At 38.1% G+C, this 27843-nt stretch overlaps 1 protein-coding gene across 1 annotated transcript in view; it reads left to right on the top strand.

Annotated features, from left to right (window-relative positions):
• The window catches only part of rsrc1.L (arginine/serine-rich coiled-coil 1 L homeolog), a gene marked incomplete at its 5' end in the record, with an annotated part of 180982 nt that overhangs the window by 131556 nt on the left and 21583 nt on the right, over window positions 1-27843 (top strand). Inside the window, 1 exon segment of the mRNA NM_001097052.1 lies at window positions 1669-1737. Within this exon segment, the coding sequence (NP_001090521.1) occupies window positions 1669-1737 (69 nt within the window).

The following is a 27843-nucleotide window of genomic DNA, read 5'->3' as shown; positions in this document are numbered from 1 at the left end:
TCCGATATGCCCACCTTGAGGTGGGCAATATCGGGCTGATCCGATCGTGGGTCCTAGGGCCCAACGATCGGATCCTAGCGTTCGCCAAACGGGCGGTCGGATCGCGGGACCGCATCAACGAACAGATGCGGCCGCGATCCGACGGGATTTTTAATCCCATCCGATCGAGATCTGGCCGACTTTCGGCCAGATCTCGATCGGGGAAGCCCGTCGGGGGCCCCCATACACGGGCCAATAAGCTGCCGACACGGTCTGTCGGCAGCTTTTATCGGCCCGTGTATGGCCACCTTTAGAATGGTGAATGTGCAATGGGCAATCACACAGACACCCTTAGCTGTAGGAAAGGCAATACTTGAAATAATTATCATAGTTTGCAATTCAACCGACTAATAAGCTTTCCACCGTGTTTTTGCAAAGCACCTGAATGCTATCAACTGTCTCAGGCAAAGTTTTGCTTCCTTACTTTTGAATCTTTTTTTCATCTGACAAAGCAGTACTTTTTAAACTTAATATTTCATCAAGTATAATGCTATTAGAGACTTATTTTCACTTAGTTCACTCATCAAGCAGAGAGATGGCAATAAAAGGGAATGGCTCCTTTGAGACATTAATGCTTTGGAATAAATGATGTGCTAGAACAGAAATTTAATTAATTTACAGAGTATATTGATAGTCCCCAGTTACAGTGCTGTATATTTTTAATCTTCTTTAACATCTGTAGTAAAGTGTTTCAAAACCCCTGCAGTTGAGCAACTAATAGATAATTAAGTAATAAGGGAAGAGGTTTCCAGGGGAAAGAGATTCTTTTAACGAGTGCTGTCATAATAGGAATAAAGTGCTACTCATATGATTTATCGGGAAGAAAATATATAATTCTATTATTTTAAACAAGAAACCTTATCTCTGGTAGTGTTTTGTATAATGAGTAAATAAGCTTTGTGTTCTCAGAGGGATCACCTTTTGCCCAAAACTATTGTTACTTTATCTGGATTTTTTAAATGTTTTGTTTCCCCATAATTGACTAATTCGTTTTAATTCATAGAGGTCTCTGTATGGAGGGCCTGGGGCCAAAGTATATAACTATGAGAACTAAGATATATTTAGGGCCTCTTCTCCAAATACTGTATGGCAGGCATAAATAAAAATAAAATGTCACAATTGCCAACAGTACCAGTGGTTAAAGCTTCAAATTCAAGCTTAGGGCGTTGGCCAATGTCAGGTTTGTGCAAGCACTTTTCAGCTATTGCTGCTTGGATATGTGGCACACTACCTGACAATCCTGTAGATATAAGGTAAGATGAGAGATGGGAGAGGAGCAAACTGAGCATGCTCAAGCCCGTGCCCTGGAGCTTTAAGCTGAAAAAGGAAGTCTGATACAGAAGTCCACATGTACACAATAGAAGCAAATAAATGCAGTGTTTCTTTTGACAGAGGACTCAGAGCAGCATTACTTTGAGGGTTTACTGGTGTATATAGACCTTTCTGATAAAACTTACTTAGTTTTAACCCTTACTTCTTCATTAAGAGGTCAGTTCCTTTACAACTAATGCCCACTAATGTGGCCTGAGTCTTCACTGCTGTATATAAATGACATATTGTCTGTACAATCTGCATTTGTGTTGCCATGAAATGCCATGTTACTTCATTTTTATTTTATTGTTGATCTAGCGAAAGCGGATGAAGCTTTGAGAGCAAAGGAAAAAAGTGAGGCGGAAGCTCGAAAAAGGAAAGAAGAAGGTAGGAAAATATTAACATATTCCAATAAAGGTCTAATAGCACAAAGTTTTCTCTGCATATTTCCTTGAATGTCAGCCTTCTTTCACCAGGCCTGAACGTTAATACTGGGGTAAATACTCTCTAAATGTAGCTCTATGGGCTAAAATGGAATAATTGCTTCAGTAAACCCACGGGGTTCTTACATTAGCTAATAAACACCATTCTTCACGTTTTCTGGTCAAATCAACAATACGACAGTAAAATTCTGTACCCATAGAGCAGAATACTGATACACTTGACTGAAATTAGCTGCGTTTTCCAGTATAGCTGCCTTTTGTACAAATCCTGCATGTAGCGAGACATGATGTCTGGGGATTTTAATAGAGTGAGCTCGAATACATTTTCAAGGCAAAAGGAGCCCCCCTGTAAGATATATTGGATCACCCAACTCCTGGATGAAGACAGAATGAGGAGAAGATGCTGAGAGAGGAATAAAGAAGAAAACTTGATTATTTCAGAAATTGTACAGAATAATTGATTGTATTTAGAAAGTTTCTTAGTTCCATATGCTGAAGCTTATATTAAATTTTCATTTTCGCGATAGTTCCCCTTTAAAGGTCATGTGTGCCCTTTTCCTAAAAGTCCAATTTAAAGCCTTTTTTTTTTTGTTTGTAAATATGCAGTATGTTGTTGCCTTATTGATGTTGAGGCAGTGTCGGAGGCCAGACCCCTCTCCCAACCATTTTGTTTAAAAAAAAAAAAAAAAAGTTTTCTTTAGGTGCCGCGCTGCGCCATCTGCGCATGCGCGCAGCGACATTCATACAGAGCACTGAGCGGCGCCTTTCAAGCAGGAGCGTTGAGCGGCGCCCTCACGCAGGCGCGCAGAGCGCATCACGGTAGGGGGTCGGAGGGGGCCCTGGACAGTAGTCCCAGTGGGCTCCGGGCCCCCTAGTCCGACCCTGGTTAGAGGGCTCCCCCATGTACATAAGAGAAAGATGCCATGACAGTTCCTGTTTGAAAATGTAACGCCCAGTAATGATGGATATTTCATTGTTGTTTTTCTAGAAGCAACTTTTTATTACTGTCCATTTTTATAGCTCAGCATGTAATATTTAAATGTGTCATCATGCTGTCACCCTTGGATTTGGATCATCCATTACAAATGATATTTGCTAGCTTCACACTGTCATTGAGATAGAATGGTAACACTGGTGAAGGATCGATTGTCTGTCTGAAAGGAAGCAAGCCTGCACGTATAACCTCTCAAGCACTCGCACCTCTCAAGCCTCGCCTGTCCCCTAGCAGGGTAGCTTCTCTTATTATAGACCATGAATTCAAATTGGCGAGGCTCACGTTATTTATACCAAATTGAAGTTGAATTTAGTAGCATAATACTTAAAATTATACTAGGAGGATTTATGCATGGCCATATTTTCAACAAAATAAAACTGGACTTTGAGAATTAAATGCAGTTTAAACTAAATATAATACCTCAAAGTATTTACCTGGTAATTTATATGAGTCAATACTCATGGAAATACTCAGCATGTTAATCGGATAGTCTTGCAGAAAAGATGTTTTTCCAAAATGCATCAGTTAATATTGGTGCTCTAGCAGAATTTTTTAACATAGAAAACTGATTTTTTCATAATTCATTTTGAAATTTGCCAAGAAGCTAGACATGATGTGCCCTCAAACCATGTGACTCTGATAAACTTCAGTCACTCCTTACTGCTACACTGCAAGCTAGAGTATTATCGCCTCTTCCCTCCCCCCCCCCCTCCAGCAGCCCATCAACAGCCTATCGACAGAACAATAGGAAGATAACCAGATAGCAGCTATCTGACACCTCTGCTGAAGTATTTGTTTGCATTGCTAAAAGTGATCCCTGTGAATCGCACCCAAGCAGGAAAAACCCTGTGTTTTCCTGTGCTTGGGTGCTAATCTCATGTCTGCCACTAGGTGGGGCTAGGGAACAAGACTTGGGTCGTGGTGAAATACAATGAGAAGGGGAGAAACAATAGCTGTCTCAAAGCAGTTCCATCCTGAAGTGTTGGCTCCTTCTCAAAGCTCGGGATGAGGCACAATGCACTGAGATGGCAGCTTCTACACCAATATTACAGCTAAAAAAAATACATTTGTTGGTTCAAGACAAGATTTTAAATTACAGAATGAATTATTTGCAATGTAAACAGTGCAATTTAGAAATAAAAAGTAAACCATAAAATCATGGCAGAATCCCTTTAACGTGGACCTGTCACCCAGACATAAAAAGCTGTATAATAAAAGTCCTTTTCAAAATAAACACGAAATCCAAATTTGTTTTTTATTAAAGCATTCGTAGCTGTTGTAAACTCATTTAAAAATTTCGGCTGTTAATCAAATATTGTCTGCCCCTCCTCTATTCCTCAGGCATAGACGGGGCAGGCAATTACTTTCACTTTCCATTCAGCACTTACTAGATGTCACTGCTCTCCCCACATTCCCCCAGTTCTCTTAACCATTTAATTTTGTAGGCAGGACATGGGGATGGACATCATGTCCCCCATTCTGATGCACAAACAAGATTCTGAGATGATGCAAGGCTTGTCTTAATAACAGTGTACACAAAATGGCTCCTGCCTGCTTGCTATAATTATGAATTCCCAGACCTAAAAGAAACAATATTCAAATAATTTATATTGTGTAATTTAAGTTCATTTTGCTTGACTAACGTGATAAAATAGTGTTTGTAGTAATTTTTTCAGATGACAGGTCCCCTTCAATGGAGTATTTCCATGGCCCAGTTTCCATTGGGTTATATACAGCTCACATTAAGTATTACACTCGGGCTTCCCTTTCTGAGTGCTTTAATTTAAAGGGATTGTGCAGCCTGAAGGAGAATTAAAATTCTCACACTGTCATGGTAGCCTAAATATCCAATTTCCAGAACCCACCAGCTCACCCTGGCCTCTCCAGCATAAGTTGGCCCGGTGCACAGTCAGAAGGGATCGGCAACCCCAATTGTAGTCAGCGTAATAAAAGAAAAACTGGCACTCAGAGCTCGATGCATGCGGGCAAAGCCCTGCGTGTTTATTACAATGTAACGTTTCGGGGGCGGGCCCCTTCGTCAGACCCTTCGTCAAGTCTGACGAAGGGGCCCGCCCCTGAAACGTTACATTGTAATAAACACGCAGGGCTTTGCCCGCATGCATCTAGCTCTGAGTGCCAGTTTTTCTTTTATTACGCAGCCTAAATATCCAGGCACACTATATGGCCAGAATTATCATTTGAAAGCAATGTCTTCAACTGAAACACCCCCTAGAGACTAGAAAGTTCCAAACAGTCTCTGGAAGCATGGTTATTCATGGTTGTGCAGCCGCATGAAAGTGAAGATCATCAATTACTGTGGCAATCAGTGGCTGGGGTACAACTCTGCAACATTGGGGTGGGGAGCAGTGGAAATTCATTCTCTTCATTACACTTTACACTGTCATTGACCAATGGACAAGCCTGGGTTTTGCGGATGTGAGTAGAATGTCCAATATAAGATTGCAGGAGAAATAATGGTCTGGGCATGTTCTTCTTGGTCTAGCATAGGGACCCTGATTTCAGTAAATGCAGTGAGTGCAAATTCCACGCTTCCTACTTTGTGACAACATTGTGTGTAAGGCCATCTAATGCAGTAATAAAGCTCTGTATACAACTGGTTTGTTGAGATGGGTCTGAAACAACTCTACTGGCTTTCTCAAAGACCTCCCCTCAACCCATGTGAACACCTGTAGGATCAATTGGACTGCTGTCTGAGATACAGGCCTCAATGATGAATATAAGTGAGTTTGACCTAACTAATATTACTCCACACCAACATTCTTCCAATAGCTATTTGATACACCTTCTCAGAAGAGAGGGGGATATTATAGCAGCAAAGGGAGGAGCAACTTCATATTGAAACCCTTGATTTCAGAATGACATGTTGGAGGGGTGTTCTGATACTTTTTGTAATATTATATATTAAATAAACATCCAACAGTGTTGTAAAGGTAATAATGAGATGCATATAATTGACATACCACAATATCCATGATTATCATGAGGCAAGTGAGAAACTAAACGTGTGCTACTCTAATCCTTGCAGATGGGAGAAGCAAGAATTCATCTTCTTTGTTGGACCTAGTCGTACATCTTTATCTATATGCTGATTTTTACTTTGTGCCTGCTTTGCAGATTTTAGTAATTAATTCATTAAAAAAAAGGAAATTCTTGTAATCATCTTTAGAGGTTTTGTTATGACATAGTTTAAGCATCTTTTATCATTGATCATTTTTCTTTATATTGTAACATTTTCTGTTTAATGAAGACAATTTAAATAATGTATGCTAAACTCTTCTCCCTTTAAACTACACTGGGCACTCATTTCATCTCAAGGATATCTCTTCTCTTTTATGTTAATTTGCTAATTAAGTTAGCCAGAAATCTTGTAGAATGTGTGATGAAGAAAGAGGTGCCGGATTCTTAGCTGATAAGCGGAAATAATATGATGTTATTTGCCGAATGTTTCTATATTTATCATGTTATCTCTTACATTTTAGGTTATTTTATTTGACTTTTTATGCATATATTAGCCAAAGGTTGCCAGCCAGCGCCCAGAGTTCATTTTTTATTGACGATTTTTGTGGTATTTAAATTTTAAAACAAATTGCAAAACTGGATTTTGTTTTTAATGACTGAGTGGTGTTTTAATGGAGATACGCCATTAAAAAATATATACAGGTATGTGATCCATTGTCCGGAAACCCATTATCCAGAAAGCTCAGAATTACGGAAAGTCCGTCTCCCATAGACTCCATTGTAATCAAATAATCCAAATTTTTAAAATGTATTTCCTTTTTCTCTTTAATAATAAAACAGTAGCTTGTACTTGACCCCAACTAAGATATAATTAATCCTTATTGGAAGCAAAACCAGCCCATTGGGTTTATTTAAAGTTTACATGATTTTCTAGTAGACGTAAAGGGATACTGTCATAGGAAAACATGTTTTTTTCAAAATGCATCAGTTAATAGTGGTGTTCCTGCAGAATTCTGCACTGAAATCCATTTTTCAAAAGAGCAAACAGATTTTTTTATATTCAATTTTGAAATCTAACATGGGGCTAGACATATTGTCAGTTTCCCATCTGCCCCCAGTCATGTGACTTGTGCTCTGATAAACTTCAGTCACTCTTTACTGCTGTACTGCAAGTTGGAATGATATCACCCCTCTCCCTTCCACCCCCCAGCAGCCTAACAACAGAACAATGGGAAGGTAACCAGATAACAGCTCCCTGGTAGATCTAAAACAACACTCAATAGTAAAAACCCATGTCCCACTGAGACTGATTCAGTTACATTAAGTAAGAGAAATAACAGCCTGCCAGAAAGTAGTTCCATCCTGTGGAAGGCACAAGTCACATTACTGGGGCAGTTGGGAAACTGACAATATGTCTCGCCCCATGTCAGATTTCAAAATTGAATATAAAAAAAATCTGTTTGCTTTTTTGAGAAATGGATTTCAGTGCAGAATTCTGCTGGAGTAGGACTTTTAACTGATGCATTTGAAAAAAACATGTTTTCCCATGACAGTATCCCTTTAAAGTATGAAGATCCAAATTATAAATAAAAAACTGTTATCTGGAAAACCCCAGGTCCCGAGTAGTCTGGATAACAGGTCCTATACCTGTATACTTTTAACCAGCCAAAACAATGGTATGTTTGCTGAACCTGTTCTTGGAACAGAATATCCTACCTGCTAATAGCTGATCGTATTTTGATGGATGTATCTCCTATTGGGTTTATTTAATGTTTACATGATTTTCTAGTAGACTTAAGGTATGAAGATCCAAATTATGGAAAGATCTGTTATCCGGAAAACCCCAGGTCCCGAGCATTCTGGATAACAGGTCCTGTACCTGTATATAAACTATAGTATATATTGAATAAATCTATTTACAATTGTCTTTAACCCTTTCCCTGTTGCAAAATGTTAAGCTCAAAAGAGGTTTGTTTAAAAAAAAAAAAACGCATTGATTTTTCCTTTAGTATGTGAGTAAACTTGGAAACGTAGGTGCTACCTCATTGACAGGCTATCACTGCACTTGCTGTTGCACTTGAGCATTGGTAGGCAAATGGTTAATCTGAATATCAGACCACAGCTACAAATAGCAAGATATTAATAAGTGGGCTAGTAATATGGTTGACTTCAAAAAACATAGAATAAGTGATGTCACGCTTACTTTATATGGCTGGTCCAAATTATTTTCATTTACCTTCTGTTACTATGAGGCACCCAGGCTAGATTTGCCATACTGTTGTCAGCTGCCAATACAGGTATGGGACCTGTTAACCAGAATGGTCGGGACCTGGGGTTTTCCAGATACGGGTCTTTCTGTAATTTGGATCTTCATACCTAAAGTCTATTAGAAAACCATTTCAATATTAAATAAACCCAACAACCTGGTTTTGCTACCAATAAGGATTAATTATATCTCTGGTCAGGTGCAAGGTACTGTTTTAATATTAAAAAAGGAAATCATTTTTAAAATTTTGGATTATTTTCATAAAATGGAGAAGGCCTTTCAGTAATTCAGAGCTTTCTGGAAAATGGGTTTCCAGACAAAGAATTCCATACCTATATTGTGAAGAGATTCACTCTACAGTTAACCTGTACCTTTTATCATTACTTTGTTCACCATTTGAGCCCAATGACAAGTTTACATTTAATCATGAACATTCCAGTATTATGGAGGTAACCACTCTCTACTGCATTCAGCTGTGAAATCTGTGCAGAACTATTTCTTGCAGATTCATAGGTCTCCTGTTTTTACTACTATCTTTTTAACTTTCACTTATGTACCAACAGATTTGGGTTGCCGCCTATATTCAATTGACTCTGCTATTTATTTTCCTACATTTTCTGTGTGTCACTCTTTTGTGTATTATTTTCTTCCAGTGGAGACTACATATTTTTTCTATTATCCATAGTTTTTGCTTTCAAAATACTTCCCCTGGGTAATATATTGGCGTTTGCCTTCTTTTACTAGCATATCATAGGCCATCAGTCATAATATTGTGGTGAAAGGACAGTATCCAAATGATTTATTGATTGGAATCTTGTTCAGGCACTGAAAGTATGGTGGTCTAAGCATCTCATAGTGTCTCTTATTCTTGTAGTCTCCTTGTTATGCTGGTTTTGTGTTTCAATTTAATGGTGGCTACCTGTAGTCTGGTATTTGTTCTGTAATCTTTCCCTTTCATAGAGGATATTTACCGTGATATTCTATCTTTGATCTTTTGGGTAGTATCCCCTGTATACATTAGCCCTCATAGACATATTAGGCCATGAACACAGTAATGTGTAAGACAAGGCATTGTAACTTGATGTAACTTCCAGGAAACACTAATACACTTTTGTTGATTGAAGTATTCTCAGCACACAATAAAAACAAACTTGTCCTTTCGATCCAGTAGGTTTTATGGTGCTTCTCAACAGGCTGCAGCTCTCGTCTGTGTTGCAAATTATTCCAAATTATGAAGAAAATAGTTCCCAGAGAGCACAACAAATCTTAATCCATCAGTGTGTGTTTATTGCAGGATTGCCTTGCACTTCATGTTTTGGCCGAATAGCCTTTCTCAGGTGCATTCTCAACACACAATCATAACAGCCCTGTAGTAACATCTGGTCGCCCTTTGCTTATAAAGGGATTAAAATCACCTTTCCTTCTATTGTAGTTCTTCAGATTCCATTGCTGAGCAGAGCTATATTCTGCTATAAGGTATCTAGTATGTCACTGGAATCATTGAGACATTAGTCTGGCTCTTGTCTGTTGGAATTGTTCTTGTAAGTAAGAAAGCGTTCTGGTTAAACCTGTCTGTCTGGCAGTCTTTGGGCCAGTAAGGCTGACATATCATGGAAGCAACTGGCTCAATTCTTATCGCAGTAGTCAATCATTTTGATTAGGCTCTAGGGACACCCTGTGGGCTATTCATTACACTGGGAACAGCGATGGTATGTTTCATCTAGTCTCATGCAACATACTGTAGGTTGCCTGTGGAGCTCTAGACCTTTTCTTTTTAACAAACCTACCACCATCTGTGTAAATGGTAAGAGTACGAGTGTATGTGTGTATGTTTAAATATATATGTTCTTTCCCTGATAAACCTTTTCAAGCAGTTTGCACTGATAGGGAACTGCGGAGTTATGCCGACACGTTACGAGATGAAAGCAAAAACGAGGAAAACTGATTCAAACTGCATTTTCAATGGATGATATTAAGTGTCCTTTCGTATACAAAAGAACGACTCCGGACACTGGAAATGGAAATAATAAAGAAAACGGGGACACGGGGGTTTCACTGATCTTCCTCCTGCCTTAATCGCAGCTGTTAGAGAAACAATAGTCTCTGCTACTGTACTGTTTAATTGGCAGATAAATAAGCAAACACATTAAGCACAGAGCCTTTTCAACTGTTTATTAATTTAAACTGCAGAAATAAGAGATTGTCATCCTCCCTGCCTCCAGTAGACGTGTCATAACATTGCTTTCATTATAATTTTGTTGCCAAATGATGTGAGATTAGATGTTGGATGTTGTATGTAATCTGCTCAGAAATCAAATTATTTGACCTCCAAGCTCACCAGTACCCCTCCTGCCAGCTTGCTGTTAAATATTCAGCATTTTGCTGTCATGAATACAAATGGGGGACAAATTAGAATCTACAGACAGCTGACCCAAGCTGTAGATTAGAGACTTGAGGCTGGTGCTGTTTTAATTACTAAGGCCCCAGTAGCTATTTAAAGGACATATACACAAAAAGAAATCGTTTCAGAAGGGAAAAGAGGGGAAAAGGAAAATAAATAGCTCCCTCTACCCAATTTGAAATTTTGATTTCATTTGCCCTTAGATAAGAGCCATGCTAATTTGCTGAATAGGATATCATCTCTTGGGGCAAGAAATAATTATTACATTATACAGTACTGAGATTTCTTTTTTTTTTTTTTTTTCCTACTGATTTGGAAGCTGACGGAGATGGAAACACAATCTGAGCGTTTTTGTTTTTTTTGTGTTATAATTAACAGCAAAAATAAAAATATTTCCAAGATATTCTGACCTCGGTAATAATATATATAATGTTGAGTTGAAGATGGGGAAAAACAAGTAATAAAATGTGTGAGAAATTGAATATAAATAAATAAAATAGGAATGAAACATCTCATTTATTTCACTTAAAATATGATTACAGAAGTTTATATTTCAGCACCATCAGTTTTATACATAACAGGTGGGAAGGAGCAGTTATTAGCAGAAGATAAATATCAGACGAGCCAACAAAAGGGTAAATGTAGAAAGTTGTGTAAGCAGATTTGCACAAATGTTCGGGGAAGACAAAGGGCGATTTTCACTACTCGTTCCTATTCGCATTAAATGCTCAGATGCAACATTGTACTTTATGGCTAAATTTCTATTTTGCGTTCCTCTGTGTGTGTTAACTAAACAGTAAATTGATTAGACATGCCAGGTTAGTAAGCAGTGAAACATTTTGATATACTCCTGGGAAATAAATTTGGCAGAAAATCAGCGTGAGTTGATTTTATTATCACCCTGAGACCTTCTTTTCTGGTTTAGTGATCCTGAAATTCTCCTTTTCTTCCCCCCCCCCCCCCCCCCCCCCCGAAATCCTGATGGATGTTCAACTCCACTCCCTAATTTGTCCTCCCTTGCTAAAATAAGCCAAGCAATTACTGGTTTATTGATTTTTCATCATGGCAAATTTCAACTTGATTTTTTTTCCCTGCCTTGCGGAAGTTTCCCTTTGGTTTCGTGGGGCAGAATTGAATATCCTCAAGTCGATCTACGCAGGCAGATAAGCAGCCGTTTGCCCTCATTTTACTGTGGAATTTGAACAAGAAATGTGATGGACAGTACTTTAAGCCAGAAATGTCTTAACATTAATATTATTGCATGACTTTATCTTTGTATGTAAGATATTTATTTGGTAAAAGGTATTGTGGGTATATCTAAATCTAATAAGCTATTTCTACAAATTATTTTTCATATATATTCCTATATAGGAATCATTCATCAATTACTATGCATGGTTCATGGTTTAGGTAAGTCTGAGAGAATATTTACCCTGGGGGCCAACATCAGAGAAGTCCCTTAGAAGTTGAAAAAATATAGATAATGTAGTATAAAGGGTGTCATGCCATGTAACAGTTCTTCGTAAATATAGTGTATTAATCATGAATGCACAACCTGCAGCCCCCCAGCTGCTTATTAAACTACAATGCCCAGCAACCCCTTGCGCCTTGTCCATCACAAATGAATCATTGTTGTCAGTATTATAATAGAAAGCAGGACAAATCCATTGGAGCATTTTTCCCCAATAAAAGCATTTGCAGTCATAGCTACTGCCTTGGATTTGTCCTGCTTTCTATTATAATACTGACTGTATCAATTTGGGTGTGGACACAGGACACCTTGCAGGAGAATCCACCTACATAAACTAAAGGTGAGCTACAGCCTATTTATAATTGATCATTGTTGTCAGGGCCTGATTCCATGTGTGGTGCCCCGAGGGCAGTAGTCCCAGTGCCAGCCAGGCCTTTGTGTCTTCGCCACAAATCCGGGCCTGATTATTATTATTATTATTATTATTAGCATACGGCAGAGTTGTGAAGTGCTTTGAATTTCCGGGTCACTAGATCACAGTTTTCTTGGATGGTAGCAGAAGCCAGCATAGGTATTGGCTTTAGAGGTTGTTCAAGTATATGCAGTTTTAAGTTGGCAATAGACTAATCAATAGGCAGTTGCCATGGTGTGTGATGAACTATGATGTTTTAGAAATATTCTAAAAGTGAGTAATTGGTTGGATATGAGGAAGAAGAGGGCTAATTCAGATGATCCCAAGGCACTGCATAGGGATATAGTGGAGTAATGAATTAGAGATGTATTGGCTATAATGGGTGCTAATCGGAAATTTGAAAAATTCCAATTTGGCAAGTTTAATTTAGGTTAGTTCTGGACTAGAAGAATAGCTGACAAACAAGAAGAGACTTGTGTTTAGAGGTCTTGGTTGAGATTAGGACAGTAGATAAAGTATTTGAGTTAGTATTGGAAGCTGTTTGAATTGATTAGTTTGTAAAGAGAGGCTGTATATAAAGAATATAATAAAGGCCCTATGATGAACTGGAAGTTTACAAAGAGAATAATAAAGGCCCTATGAAGCACTGGGAATTTACAAAGAGAATAATAAAGGCCCTAGGACACATGGAAGTATACAAAGTAAATAATAAAGGTCCTATGATGCACTGGAAGTTTACAAAGAGAATAATAAAGGTCCTAGGACGCATGGAAGTATACAAAGTAAATAATAAAGGCCCTATGATGCACTGGACGTTTACAAAGAGAATAATAAAGGTCCTAGGACACATGGAAGTATACAAAGTAAATAATAAAGACCCTATGATGCACTGGAAGTTTACAAAGAGAATAATAAAGGTCCTAGGACACATGGAAGTATACAAAGTAAATAAAGGCCCTATGATGCACTGGAAGTTTACAAAGAGAATAATAAAGGCCCTATGATGCACTGGAAGTTTACAAAGAGAATAATAAAGGCCCTATGATGCACTGGAAGTTTACAAAAAGAATAATAAAGGCCCTAGGAAGTTTGGAAGTATACAAAGAAGATAATAAAGGTCCTAGGATGTATGGAAGTATACACAGAAGATATTAAATGCTGTAGGACGTATGGAAGTATACAACCAAGATGAATGATGGTCCTAGGATGTATGGAAGTATACAAAGAAGATAATAAAGGCTGTAGGATGTATGGAATTATACAAATTAAATAATAAAGACCCTAGGAAGTATGGAAGTATACAAAGAAGATAATAAAGGCCCTTGGACATATACAAAGAAGATAATAAAAGCTGTAGGACGTATGGAAGTATACATTAGTGAATAAAGTACCCCCTCTTGTAAAAGATAAGGATATCACAAGTTACCGAGGTGAACTCAGAGGTGACTTCTAATATCCTTATATTTAGCAACAGGGGGTAATTTATTATAATACACATGTTTCAGTGAGTCATGTGACAGAAATTACATCACTAAGCACAAAGAAGATAATAAACACCCTAGGACTTATGAAAGTATACAAATTAAATAATTAAGCCCCTTTGGACGTATGGAAGTATAAAAAGAAGATAATAAAGGTCCTAGGACATATGGAAGTATACAAAGAAGATAATAAAGGATGGAGGACAGAGCCTTCAGGAAACCCAGAAGAAAGAGATAAGGAAGAAAATTAAAGTTGTATGAGACATGTTCCCTGCTCTTGTAATATGGAAAACAAAGTTGTTTTTCCTGCAAATAGGTGATAATGAATTCTCCAAATTTGTTCATCAAGAGACATTTTATTTGAAGGGCTGCTTAATTCATCCCGGCTTTCCTTGCAACATATGATATGATGTATAGCAGAACAAGGCCCATCAGATACAACTGCTATCAGGGGTATTGGTCATTTCCATTACAGCAGCCTCATTTTGTATGAGGTCAGGGTGTACAATTGTAATAATTTCAATGATCAAAACATTTATTCAGTTACCTATTAGGCTTTGTCTAAGGTCATACTTTGTGCCATATATTTTAGTACAGATCATTGGCATGGAAGTGACCTTAAATGCTTAAGGAATACATTTACATCTGAACTATGGCCAAAAAATCTTCTTGTGTATTTCTGAAGTGGCAGAGAATTAAATGTGTGTCTGTATTCCTCTGCCCTAGATGCAATCCTTTAAATAGATTGGTAGCCATAAGCAAATGAAAAGATATTCTTCTTTATTGTAAATGTGTAACTGAGGTAGGAAGTCTGTTGTTCTCCAGTGGGTAGTGGCTTGCATGTGTAAGGCTCTGCTGGTATTTGAACCAGGGACCTTTGGGTTTCTGGTTCAATGTCTTAACCACTGGGCCCGGTGAGCAGCCTGCCGGTTGCTCACTATATATTACCTGGCCTTTGCAGCCCCAGCCCAGCAGCAGCCTGATTGGTTTGCAGTCAGCCAATCAGGGCTGACTCCCTATTTAAGGCCAGCCCTCTGAACACTCCTTGCCCGAGCATCAGTTCCCATACTAGCAGTGTGGCATTGTCCCTAACTACGGGTTCCTGTTCTAGCCTCCTTCCTATTCTGTCTTGCCTAGCCTTGTCTTGTCTGAACCTTTCCCTGTCTTGTCCTGCCTGACTCTGAACCTTGTCCTGTTTTGATCTGCCTTACCTTCCCCTTCCAGTTCTGCTCCAGTCCGGCTTTCAAACTTGATCTTTCTTTGCTTAACCTAGCCTTGACCTTGCCCTGCTCAGCTTTCCTTAATATTCTTAATCTTGCTCTGCTCCTCACTAGGGTTGCCACCTTTTCTAGAAAAAAATACCAGCCTTCCTATGTTTTTATGGTTTTTCCCTATACTTAACATTGCAATTATGCAACATTTTTACCGGCCAGGCCGGTAAAATACCGGCCAGGTGGCAACCTACTTCTCACTCCAACCCTGATCTTGCCTTAACCTTATTCTGCCTTGACCTGACCTTGCCTTTCTGGTTCCTGCTTCCTGTCCAGTTCTGACCTGTACCCTGTCTGTATCTTCCCTCATCTTGTTCTGCATCTTGCCTTGCCTGTTCCAGTCCTCTCCTGCTATCCACTCCAGTCCTCTCCTGCTATCCACTTAAGTCCTCTTGCTATTCTGCTCCAGTCTCTCTTCTGCTCCAGTCCTCCTGTTCTCGATCTCTAGTCCGCTCCTGTCTCCTGATCTACGCCTGCACCGTCTTGTTCTATACTTCTAGTCTGCCCCTGCCTCCTGATCTGATCTATGCCCACACCGTCCTGTGCTAATCCAGTCTGTTCCTATCCTGACCTTCACCCTCTCCTTCCTGTCTAGTCCAGTCCTGATCTTCGCCCTCTCTGACCTGTTCCGTTCTGAACAGGACAGAGAGGGTTACATCGCCCTCGTCACCCTGTTCCTGCCCTTTGTTTGTCTGTGTCCCGTGGGTTCAGCCAGCTCTTGCCTGAAAGACACGCCTTCCTCTTGCTGCCTCCACAGCAAAAAGTACTCGCACACCCTGGCCTTCCCCAAAGGTAGAGATCCCTGGTGCACAGCAAAATGGAGGAAACTCACGATCCAATGGCGACAAGAAATTCACCAGCACACAGGTAATGCAAGCAGGTTATACCTTGCTAGGAGTTTATTGCAGCATGCAACATTTCGGGGTTACCCCCTTTATCAAGCATGATTGATACATGGGATAACCCCGAAACGTTGCATGCTGCAATAAACTCCTAGCAAGGTATAACCTGCTTGCATTACCTGTGTGCCGGTGAATTTCTTGTTGCCTCCACAGCACCCCATACGTTATCCCTTACAGCACGTGAGAGGCGCTGTTCACAGAATGGGAAGAACCAAATTGTAGCCTCAGAACAAATGCAGGGTTTAATGAACTCAAGAAGAAGCTGTATGTCAGGTGCATGTGGTGTCACTGGACTGTGGCTTTTGTACAGTGGGAATAAATTGCCATTCTGTAACTACACATTGAGGCCTATTTAGCATGCTGTGCAAAACATCACCAGGTATAACTGTGTAAAAAACAGGTAATTGTTATCACAGTTTGTTACAATGTTTATGATATGGCCATAACTCTGATAAATTGTCAGCGGTCACTCTATGCCATATCTACAGAACAATTTTGGACTTTCAACATTATGAACTATGGGCTAAGGAAAACAGAAATATGGACTCTCTGAACGTTGACCCTTGGGGAGCGGGATGAGAGGTTGGACTTTACCTTTCCTTCACTATATATGTTTGTCACATGCAATACACCAATAGGCTTGACAAAGGGCCCAGCAGAGGCCCAAAACTTTGCCGCTTTGTTTTGTGAGCTGAATAAACACTGATCATGGAATCAATTGCATCAGTTGTGCCACAGGTGTTTTGTTTCTTTATAAAAAGATATTGCATAAAACAGCTCATATATAAAACCCTGCTTCATGTAAATAAACCATTTTCATAATAATACTTTTTAATAGTCTGTGCCATTGGGTAATCCTAATAGATAATTGCCATTTTAAGAACTAAAGCCCGCTCCCTGGGATCCTATGGTTCATGGTGCTCACAAACAAACCATACTGTACGTGTGAGCCAATTAATTAAGTTCTGTCTTTTGCTTCCATGCTTCTTCCTGCACCCTAACCCCCCTGCGCCCAACCCACACTCGACCTGAACCGGGCCAGCACCTCCATTTATAGACCCGCATCTGACCCATTCATCTCTGATGTCACAAAAGGGGACAAGTTAGGCGTGCACCAATAAATGGAGGCTCCGGAGCTGAAAGCCAGCAGAGTAAGGTCACAAGTGGCGACCCTCAAAATGTGTGTGGAAGTCGGCCTAAACCTGCCCAACCTAGGTATCAGGCAGGCTCACACGTCACTAAAGGGTTTCTGTAATGATCAGTTTGAAGAGAGTTTAAAAGGTATTTGATTCATTCCTTTCAGTCCAAATCATACCCTGTTCTTCTGGCTTCATATTTCATATGTACTGAATGCAGTGATTTTGCTACAAGAAACCCTTCAAGGTAGAAAATTTGGCCAGGGCCTCCATCTTGCCTTAACCCAGTGTCTGGCTGTTCTTTCAGGAGCATCTAAGAGAGCAAATAGACATTTTCCCTAAATTTCATCCTACCTGGCCTTCATTCTTGCAAAAAGCACCCTCTGATTCAGCATGCCATCACACAGTTTGGAAACCATTGACCAAATCTTTGACATTGCAAATATCCATTTAGTTAAAATACAACCAGCAAGGAAAGAGCCCATAAAAAACAATGTATAGAGATGATAGCAAGGAAACTGGGCTTGAATGGTGCTTGGCCAAAATGTATTTATTTATTTTTTTATGGAGACCTGCAGTGCCACTCTGTGAAGACTTCATTGTGCCACCCAAGCATTCTGTGGCGCCAAACTAACTTGCCATGTAGCTTTAAGTTTACAGATACTTGTATAGCAATATAAATGTGTGTGTTCACATGATTCTATGCAGTTTGTACATGAATCTGTCACCTGGTGCTGTTTTGAAGCTCCCCAGAGAATATCAGAGCATCTGCCAGCAAGTCTGATCCTAATCTGCTGACCTGCTGAGTGATCCTGATTAGTGTTCACATTACACGCATGCTGCCAAGATTGTGCAGCCATTAGGAACATTGTTATCATAACTTAATGGGACAAAGATTAACAGTAGCATCGTGCACTAATTCAATTTAACTCATTCATAAAGCCTAATTTTCAGCAATTTGCTCCCTTCTGCTCTAATGACTTGAGTGGGCTACTCATCATTTTACGTACTGATGGCAAGCAGGTAAATTTGATGAAGGCTTGAATATTACTGATGAGTCTTTTTTTCATGAGGTTCATTGTCACTCAGCCAGAAGCCATAAATTATTTTGTCTGTGCATTTTCCTGCCTGTTAGCTTGTACTTTCCTAGCTCTTTGCTTAAGTACAGTAACCCCAGGCAAGTGTCTTCCCTTCAGGTTTCTGTCTTGTGTTTCCATGTAAATGTAGCAAAGCCATGTGTAGTATCCTCCATTCACTTATACTGTATATACTGTAACATTTATATGTTTCCTACATCTTGAAGTCATTGTAATAGCTCAAATCATTTCATGAATTAAGTGCAATTTAAACCCACAAAACAAATCATTGTGAAATTGTTCAGGGTGCTCTTATAAGCATTTGCATAATGTTTTTGTTTTCAAGATATAAGCTGTTTTTAACTATATATATATATATATATATATATATATATATATATATATATATATATATATATATATATATATATATATATATATATATATATTACAAGTCAGTAAATCAAACCTACTACATTATGGGGCCAATTCATTAATTTCGAGTGAAGGAATAGAAGAATTTTCTAAATGTTTTTTTGGATACTTCGACCATTGACTTCGAAACGAAGGATTCAAACTAAAAATCGTTCGACTATTCGATAGTCGAAGTACTGTCTCTTAAAGAAAAAACTTTGACCCCCTAGTTTGCCACCTAAAAGCTACTGAACCCAATATTAGCCTATGGGGAAGGTCCCCATAGGCTTGGCTAAGTTTTTTTGGTCGAAGGATAATCCTTCGATCGTTGGATTAAAATCGTTCGAATCGTTAGATTCGAAGGATTTAATGGAACGATTATTCCTATAGTATTTGCGCAAAATCCTTTGACTTCGATATTTGAAGTCGAAGGATTTTCATTCCCCAGTCGAATATCGAGGGTTAATTAACCCTCGATATTCGACCCTTGATGAATTTGCCCCTATGTTTTTCTTTTTATCTTTCTTCTCTTTTTTCCTCTTTATTCATCTCCATACTTTTTATCAAAGGTTGAATGTTAAAGTTTTTTATACCTTGAATGAACTTGAATTGATTGAGTTTTCGGGCAAACCCCTCCAAAAAAGCTCAAACATCATGAATGCTATTAATATCTTCAGATGATTCAAAGGACTTCTGCCATTGGCTCCAACATGACCTCGACAGGTTTTAGATGTTTTTTTCAGATTCTAGCTATTTCCTGGGTCGGGGTATAATAAATCTTGAGAAATTCAAGTTAATTTTTGACCCAAAATGTGAGTTTTGACCAAAAAATAACTTAGAAATCTTGAATTTTCATGGAAAACACATCTCGATCCTTAATAAATCTGCCCCAAGGCTCTGGTTTATTCTTCGATTACATTAATGTACAGTATCGGCTTTTTCAACCAGTCACTTCAAGCTTCTCAGTAACATCAGTAATATTGCTTTAAGGGAAATCTACAGGTTTACCCATGGGTTGGGCGGGTTCGGTCCAACATCCTCCAACAAAAGAGATAATATAGAGGTCTATAAATACAAGTGACTCTATGGGTTGCGCACAGGTGAGTTAGGGTCGGAAGCGAGTATTATTCTGGTTGACCTGCACATCACTATTCAGTAATGCCATTGCAGGCAATGTTCCCTCTATTTCCTTCTTGGCTATGTACACAAAAAAATATCATAATTGTGTACATTTTAAACTTGTGCATTTTTAAAAACCGTGAGCTCAGGTCAGAATATTTTTTTGTATTTTGGCAGAGAATTCTTTGTACACATCACACTTTATGTGCTGGCTTCGAAAAATTGTGTGTGCTTGCATGAGTGCACAGCTTAGAGTAGGAATCCCCAACCTTTTTTACCCATGTGCCACACTCAAATGTAAAAATGTTTGGAGAGCCACACATGGAAGAAAAAATTCCTTGCAGATTCCAAATATGGGCTGTGAATTGATAGATTGCAGGACGCTCTGAATGGAGTATAACTGTGTCTTTATGCCCCCAAGTCAATTTTAACATGGCCACAGGCAGCAACATCATTGGGGGTGGTGAGCAACATGTTTACTCATGAGCTGCTGGTTGGGGATCACTGGTAGTTTGCTTCTAACACACTGAGAGATAGGGCTCTGTGGGGTGAACATGTGACATGTCACACATGTGGCCCTAACCTTAGACTTTATGGTGCTTTAATTGTGACTGCACTGACTTCACTTGAGGGAAGGGCTCCCAGTACAAGAACTTTCTGACTGGAGAGGTCTCTTGCATGGGTAATAACAGAACACAAAAATGACTTAAAAAGGGGATGTTTAGTGCCTGTTATTGCAATGATTACTACTAAAACGGCTGTCCAATAATGCTTTATGGCTGAAATTCTTGCCGTTTCCAGAAAACAGCACAAGCAAATCAAGTTTATTAACATAAGCAGGATTTAGCCCAAATCAGGAATTATTAGCAGCATAATTGAGAAAGGAAGCTTAGCAAGGCAGAGGTAACAAATCCAAAGCAGTTTTAAAGCATTACATTTTATGAACACTTTAGTAAAACAGAAAACATCCCAGCAAAAATAAATAAAAACAAAAAGCAAGGGACTTATTTAGAAGTGGAAAATGATAGAAAAAAAATAGTATGGTTGGGTTTATTTATACAAGAACCGGATTCCTTCGAGCTTGACACCCTTTACTGATTATTGTAATTCTGTGCTCGTTGCTCATAAAATACAAGCCCCTTTTCTGAATGCTGTGTAGTGGATAATTTGTGTACAGTACTGTACTGCTGGGTACTGATGAATATACGGCCTCCCTATGTCTCTTGGCTAAGGACGAATAAAATACAAAAAAAAAACAGTGCAGTTTTCATTTGCTATTTCTCATTAAGCTGTTTGAATTAGCAGGGTAAAAAAAATAATGTGCCTCAAAACATATCTATAAATAAGCGAGTACATTATTATGAAACGCTTTCTGGCAGTGATTGGGTAATAGGTTCGGACAGAATTGATTATTCACTGACAGTGCTCAAGTCAAGCCTGCAAATGTATCAACTGGGTAATAAGGAGCTATTAGGGCCATTGATTTTCTGATTTGAATTGATAGCTAACAGGCCAAAGCTACACACCAATATTTGCATAACCGATTCCCCAGGGCTAACAATTTGCACTAATGAAAATCTCAATAGAGTCACCCGTGCAAATTAATGGAAATGTAAAAGGCCAAAACTCAGCTTCTGAATTAAATGGCCAATAAATGAGAGGTTTTCTCCTGCAGTTTCAAGTGCACTGGTTTCATCATAAGAGCTGTCTGTGTAATTACGAGAGCCGAAGAACCTTGACTTTATTCCACAGTCCACAAACCTTTCATTTTAACTAATGTTTAAAAATCATAGAATTAAATCTGGAGAAAGTTCATAATATTAAGCATTAAACGAGATGTAAGCCCAAGTTTAATGAAAGAAAATGTAATTCTAATCAACTTTCCAGTATATAATGTATTAAATGTCATTGATTTAGTATTTGTAAATATCCCTTGATATTCTCTACACTGCTGGTTGTGACTACATGTACCATTGAGATAGTGTTACAGTCATCTGCTTTCATCCAGCCAAGACTCCTATTTCCCACAATGCCTTGCAGGCTTCCTTAATTCTGGTTTTTTTTTTTCCTGTTAATCACAGCACACTCGGTGGATTGTGGGAATGGGGTCTGTCTGAAAGGAAGCCAACTAATGAAACTGCTTCAATAGGGCGTAGAAAGGGAACAGACTGACACTGATTTTAGCAGTTACATTTATATTTAATTGTCATTTTTTTTATTTATAAAAAAAAAAAAGGCTCATCTTTTGCACTACAATTGTCACAGAAAGTTCTTGCATTTTCTTCTCATTCTCAGGTATTTCCACACTTAATTTACTGTACCATAAAGACACCTGAGAAAGTATTTCTCATATATCATGATTTCCCATAGGCAGGTCTGAGCTGCTGAGATGCATTCAAGATGATGCAATATATGTGCTGTGTTTATGTATGTACGTTGTATATGTATGTATATGTATATATATATATATATATATATATATATATATATATATATATATATATATATATATATATATATATATATATATATATATATATATATATATATATATATAGAAGGATCCTAACCCAGGTATGTAACCGGGATAGATTACCGGTCTCTAAACGCCCCCTGGGAGCTTCAGACTTTTAGAAGCATGACCCGTAGTGGACATTATGACTTACTTTTTCGCAGACATGGGAGGACCGAAGGGGCCTTCGGTCGATCTGCAGTCCACTATATAATATATGTTCCTATTGATGGGGACGGTGCAGTATTACACTAGGGGATACCCATATAGCAAATATACTTTATGATCCATACCTATACTTTGGAAGATGGACCGGCGGACCTCATATCCACATATGAACTTCCACGGGTGTATCACTCTATCGGATAAGTGTACAGACACCAGATAATGGCATATGAAATGACTACTAATTACTCCATACTTTTATTAAGGGGTTACATCGATTCTTTCACTTTATATGTATTTTTTATGTTTTATTTAATTTAGAATCTTTAAATTATTTTTGTTTGTTTTATATTCTATACAGGTCCTCTACTTGATGACACTATAATAATTAACTAAATTTTCTTGAAGATTAGGGTGCTGATATTTATGCAATGTGTGATGTATTTTAAATGTATTTTTAGATATTAATTCACATTTACTTTCTAATACCACAGTGGTGCTATATCTATTTAAATAGATCGAGTTGGAAATATTTTATTATTATGGTTACACATAAATGTAGTTACGGATTATACACACATGGGGTAATTAAGGAATATGCATAATGGCCAATTATTGCACATGGGAAATGAGCGATTATAACATGAGTGTGTCTTCTACATGCAGGCTTTTAGTGGTCTAATACAATTTAAACATTGAAACTGATTATCTGAAAGTGGAGTATGAGTTATAAAGCTAAAAAATAACAATATATTAGTAAAGAAAAGATATTGTTTGGCAGTATTGACGTGCAAATGGGATGTGGATAAGCATAGTGCAGTTGGGCAATAATAGAGAGATCTAGGACCTTGAGATGAATACCCATGAGCCATTTATTAGATCTTTTTTCTCATCTTTTAACATTTTGTAACACAGGTCACAGAGTTTAGCAACATGAAGTGATCTTTACGAGAATGATACAATATTACCTACTACTAGTGATTAGAAAGTTACATTTTGATTTGTTTTTACTCTTACCTGTTACTAGGATACATGTAGAATTTTATCGCTTTATGTATTTATGGGTAAGTTTTAACTATTTCTGGAGTGTAAGACTGCAACAGTTTGAGTCGCTTAGTTTATGACGATGTATGTACGTAGTCATTGCTGTGTTTTCCCGCCAGTACATGTATTTAAACATCCTTCACTGTTTGTTTGGCTACTTTGAGAAAGGCTCTGGAAGAGCCGAAACATCAGTCCATAGCTCTTTAATAAAAAATTATTTATTTTATTTTTAAGCCCTGTGAGTGCTGATCCTTTTTTGGTTTGTATGACTTATCTTATGATCGCGCACCCAGGCAAATTTATTTATTTTTTCTTGAGTGCTGGCATTTCCTGGAATTTGTATATATATATATATATATATATATATATATATATATATATATATATATATATATATATATATATATATATATATATATTTTCATTGTTCAACTGCACACCGCTCTGCTTAACTATTAACCCAGGTGCTACTCACGAAAAACGGATCCGTATAAAATGAGTGCACACCATGAGCCTTCCACAAGGTATTTTTTAAAAAGACATAGGGGGTAATTTACTAAACTCCGAATGTAAAAATCACGAAAAATTAGATTTTTTTTTTTATATATATAAAAATCACAAATTTTTCGGAATTTATTAAACCCTGAGGATGGAAAAGTCAGAATCAGAAAATCCGGCAACTCAGACCTGTCGAGGTTGCATATAAGTCAATGGGAGAAGGTTTTTGGCAATACCCAGGCCCGGACTGGCAATCTGTGGGTTCTGGCAAATGCCAGAGGGGCTGCTATAAGGTGCCATAGAAAGTCAGTATTTAGTGGGCTGATGGGGACTGTTTGGCCTCTGTGTGGCCTGATTGGGCCTCTATGTACCTGAAATGCCAGGCCTGTTTTAATTCTCAGTCTGGACCTGGCAATACCCCAAAGTTTTCGGCCAAAAATCTGACCCTTGATGAATTTGCCCCTATGTTTTTCTTTTTATCTTTCTTCTCTTTTTTCCTCTTTATTCATCTCCATACTTTTTATCAAAGGTTGAATGTTAAAGTTTTTTATACCTTGAATGAACTTGAATTGATTGAGTTTTCGGGCAAACCCCTCCAAAAAAGCTCAAACATCATGAATGCTATTAATATCTTCAGATGATTCAAAGGACTTCTGCCATTGGCTCCAACATGACCTCGACAGGTTTTAGATGTTTTTTTCAGATTCTAGCTATTTCCTGGGTCGGGGTATAATAAATCTTGAGAAATTCAAGTTAATTTTTGACCCAAAATGTGAGTTTTGACCAAAAAAATAACTTAGAAATCTTGAATTTTCATGGAAAACACATCTCGATCCTTAATAAATCTGCCCCAAGGCTCTGGTTTATTCTTCGATTACATTAATGTACAGTATCGGCTTTTTCAACCAGTCACTTCAAGCTTCTCAGTAACATCAGTAATATTGCTTTAAGGGAAATCTACAGGTTTACCCATGGGTTGGGCGGGTTCGGTCCAACATCCTCCAACAAAAGAGATAATATAGAGGTCTATAAATACAAGTGACTCTATGGGTTGCGCACAGGTGAGTTAGGGTCGGAAGCGAGTATTATTCTGGTTGACCTGCACATCACTATTCAGTAATGCCATTGCAGGCAATGTTCCCTCTATTTCCTTCTTGGCTATGTACACAAAAAAATATCATAATTGTGTACATTTTAAACTTGTGCATTTTTAAAAACCGTGAGCTCAGGTCAGAATATTTTTTGTATTTTGGCAGAGAATTCTTTGTACACATCACACTTTATGTGCTGGCTTCGAAAAATTGTGTGTGCTTGCATGAGTGCACAGCTTAGAGTAGGAATCCCCAACCTTTTTTACCCATGTGCCACACTCAAATGTAAAAATGTTTGGAGAGCCACACATGGAAGAAAAAATTCCTTGCAGATTCCAAATATGGGCTGTGAATTGATAGATTGCAGGACGCTCTGAATGGAGTATAACTGTGTCTTTATGCCCCCAAGTCAATTTTAACATGGCCACAGGCAGCAACATCATTGGGGGTGGTGAGCAACATGTTTACTCATGAGCTGCTGGTTGGGGATCACTGGTAGTTTGCTTCTAACACACTGAGAGATAGGGCTCTGTGGGGTGAACATGTGACATGTCACACATGTGGCCCTAACCTTAGACTTTATGGTGCTTTAATTGTGACTGCACTGACTTCACTTGAGGGAAGGGCTCCCAGTACAAGAACTTTCTGACTGGAGAGGTCTCTTGCATGGGTAATAACAGAACACAAAAATGACTTAAAAAGGGGATGTTTAGTGCCTGTTATTGCAATGATTACTACTAAAACGGCTGTCCAATAATGCTTTATGGCTGAAATTCTTGCCGTTTCCAGAAAACAGCACAAGCAAATCAAGTTTATTAACATAAGCAGGATTTAGCCCAAATCAGGAATTATTAGCAGCATAATTGAGAAAGGAAGCTTAGCAAGGCAGAGGTAACAAATCCAAAGCAGTTTTAAAGCATTACATTTTATGAACACTTTAGTAAAACAGAAAACATCCCAGCAAAAATAAATAAAAACAAAAAGCAAGGGACTTATTTAGAAGTGGAAAATGATAGAAAAAAAATAGTATGGTTGGGTTTATTTATACAAGAACCGGATTCCTTCGAGCTTGACACCCTTTACTGATTATTGTAATTCTGTGCTCGTTGCTCATAAAATACAAGCCCCTTTTCTGAATGCTGTGTAGTGGATAATTTGTGTACAGTACTGTACTGCTGGGTACTGATGAATATACGGCCTCCCTATGTCTCTTGGCTAAGGACGAATAAAATACAAAAAAAAAACAGTGCAGTTTTCATTTGCTATTTCTCATTAAGCTGTTTGAATTAGCAGGGTAAAAAAAATAATGTGCCTCAAAACATATCTATAAATAAGCGAGTACATTATTATGAAACGCTTTCTGGCAGTGATTGGGTAATAGGTTCGGACAGAATTGATTATTCACTGACAGTGCTCAAGTCAAGCCTGCAAATGTATCAACTGGGTAATAAGGAGCTATTAGGGCCATTGATTTTCTGATTTGAATTGATAGCTAACAGGCCAAAGCTACACACCAATATTTGCATAACCGATTCCCCAGGGCTAACAATTTGCACTAATGAAAATCTCAATAGAGTCACCCGTGCAAATTAATGGAAATGTAAAAGGCCAAAACTCAGCTTCTGAATTAAATGGCCAATAAATGAGAGGTTTTCTCCTGCAGTTTCAAGTGCACTGGTTTCATCATAAGAGCTGTCTGTGTAATTACGAGAGCCGAAGAACCTTGACTTTATTCCACAGTCCACAAACCTTTCATTTTAACTAATGTTTAAAAATCATAGAATTAAATCTGGAGAAAGTTCATAATATTAAGCATTAAACGAGATGTAAGCCCAAGTTTAATGAAAGAAAATGTAATTCTAATCAACTTTCCAGTATATAATGTATTAAATGTCATTGATTTAGTATTTGTAAATATCCCTTGATATTCTCTACACTGCTGGTTGTGACTACATGTACCATTGAGATAGTGTTACAGTCATCTGCTTTCATCCAGCCAAGACTCCTATTTCCCACAATGCCTTGCAGGCTTCCTTAATTCTGGTTTTTTTTTTCCTGTTAATCACAGCACACTCGGTGGATTGTGGGAATGGGGTCTGTCTGAAAGGAAGCCAACTAATGAAACTGCTTCAATAGGGCGTAGAAAGGGAACAGACTGACACTGATTTTAGCAGTTACATTTATATTTAATTGTCATTTTTTTTATTTATAAAAAAAAAAAGGCTCATCTTTTGCACTACAATTGTCACAGAAAGTTCTTGCATTTTCTTCTCATTCTCAGGTATTTCCACACTTAATTTACTGTACCATAAAGACACCTGAGAAAGTATTTCTCATATATCATGATTTCCCATAGGCAGGTCTGAGCTGCTGAGATGCATTCAAGATGATGCAATATATGTGCTGTGTTTATGTATGTACGTTGTATATGTATGTATATGTATATATATATATATATATATATATATATATATATATATATATATATATATATATATATATATATATATATATATATATATATATATATATATATATATATATAGAAGGATCCTAACCCAGGTATGTAACCGGGATAGATTACCGGTCTCTAAACGCCCCCTGGGAGCTTCAGACTTTTAGAAGCATGACCCGTAGTGGACATTATGACTTACTTTTTCGCAGACATGGGAGGACCGAAGGGGCCTTCGGTCGATCTGCAGTCCACTATATAATATATGTTCCTATTGATGGGGACGGTGCAGTATTACACTAGGGGATACCCATATAGCAAATATACTTTATGATCCATACCTATACTTTGGAAGATGGACCGGCG

The sequence above is a fragment of the Xenopus laevis genome, chromosome 5L (genome assembly GCF_017654675.1).
Source record: "Xenopus laevis strain J_2021 chromosome 5L, Xenopus_laevis_v10.1, whole genome shotgun sequence".
Classification (NCBI taxonomy): Eukaryota; Metazoa; Chordata; class Amphibia; order Anura; family Pipidae; genus Xenopus; species Xenopus laevis.
Note: the sequence above shows the minus strand (reverse complement) of the source record. Positions and strands in the feature narration are given on the sequence as shown.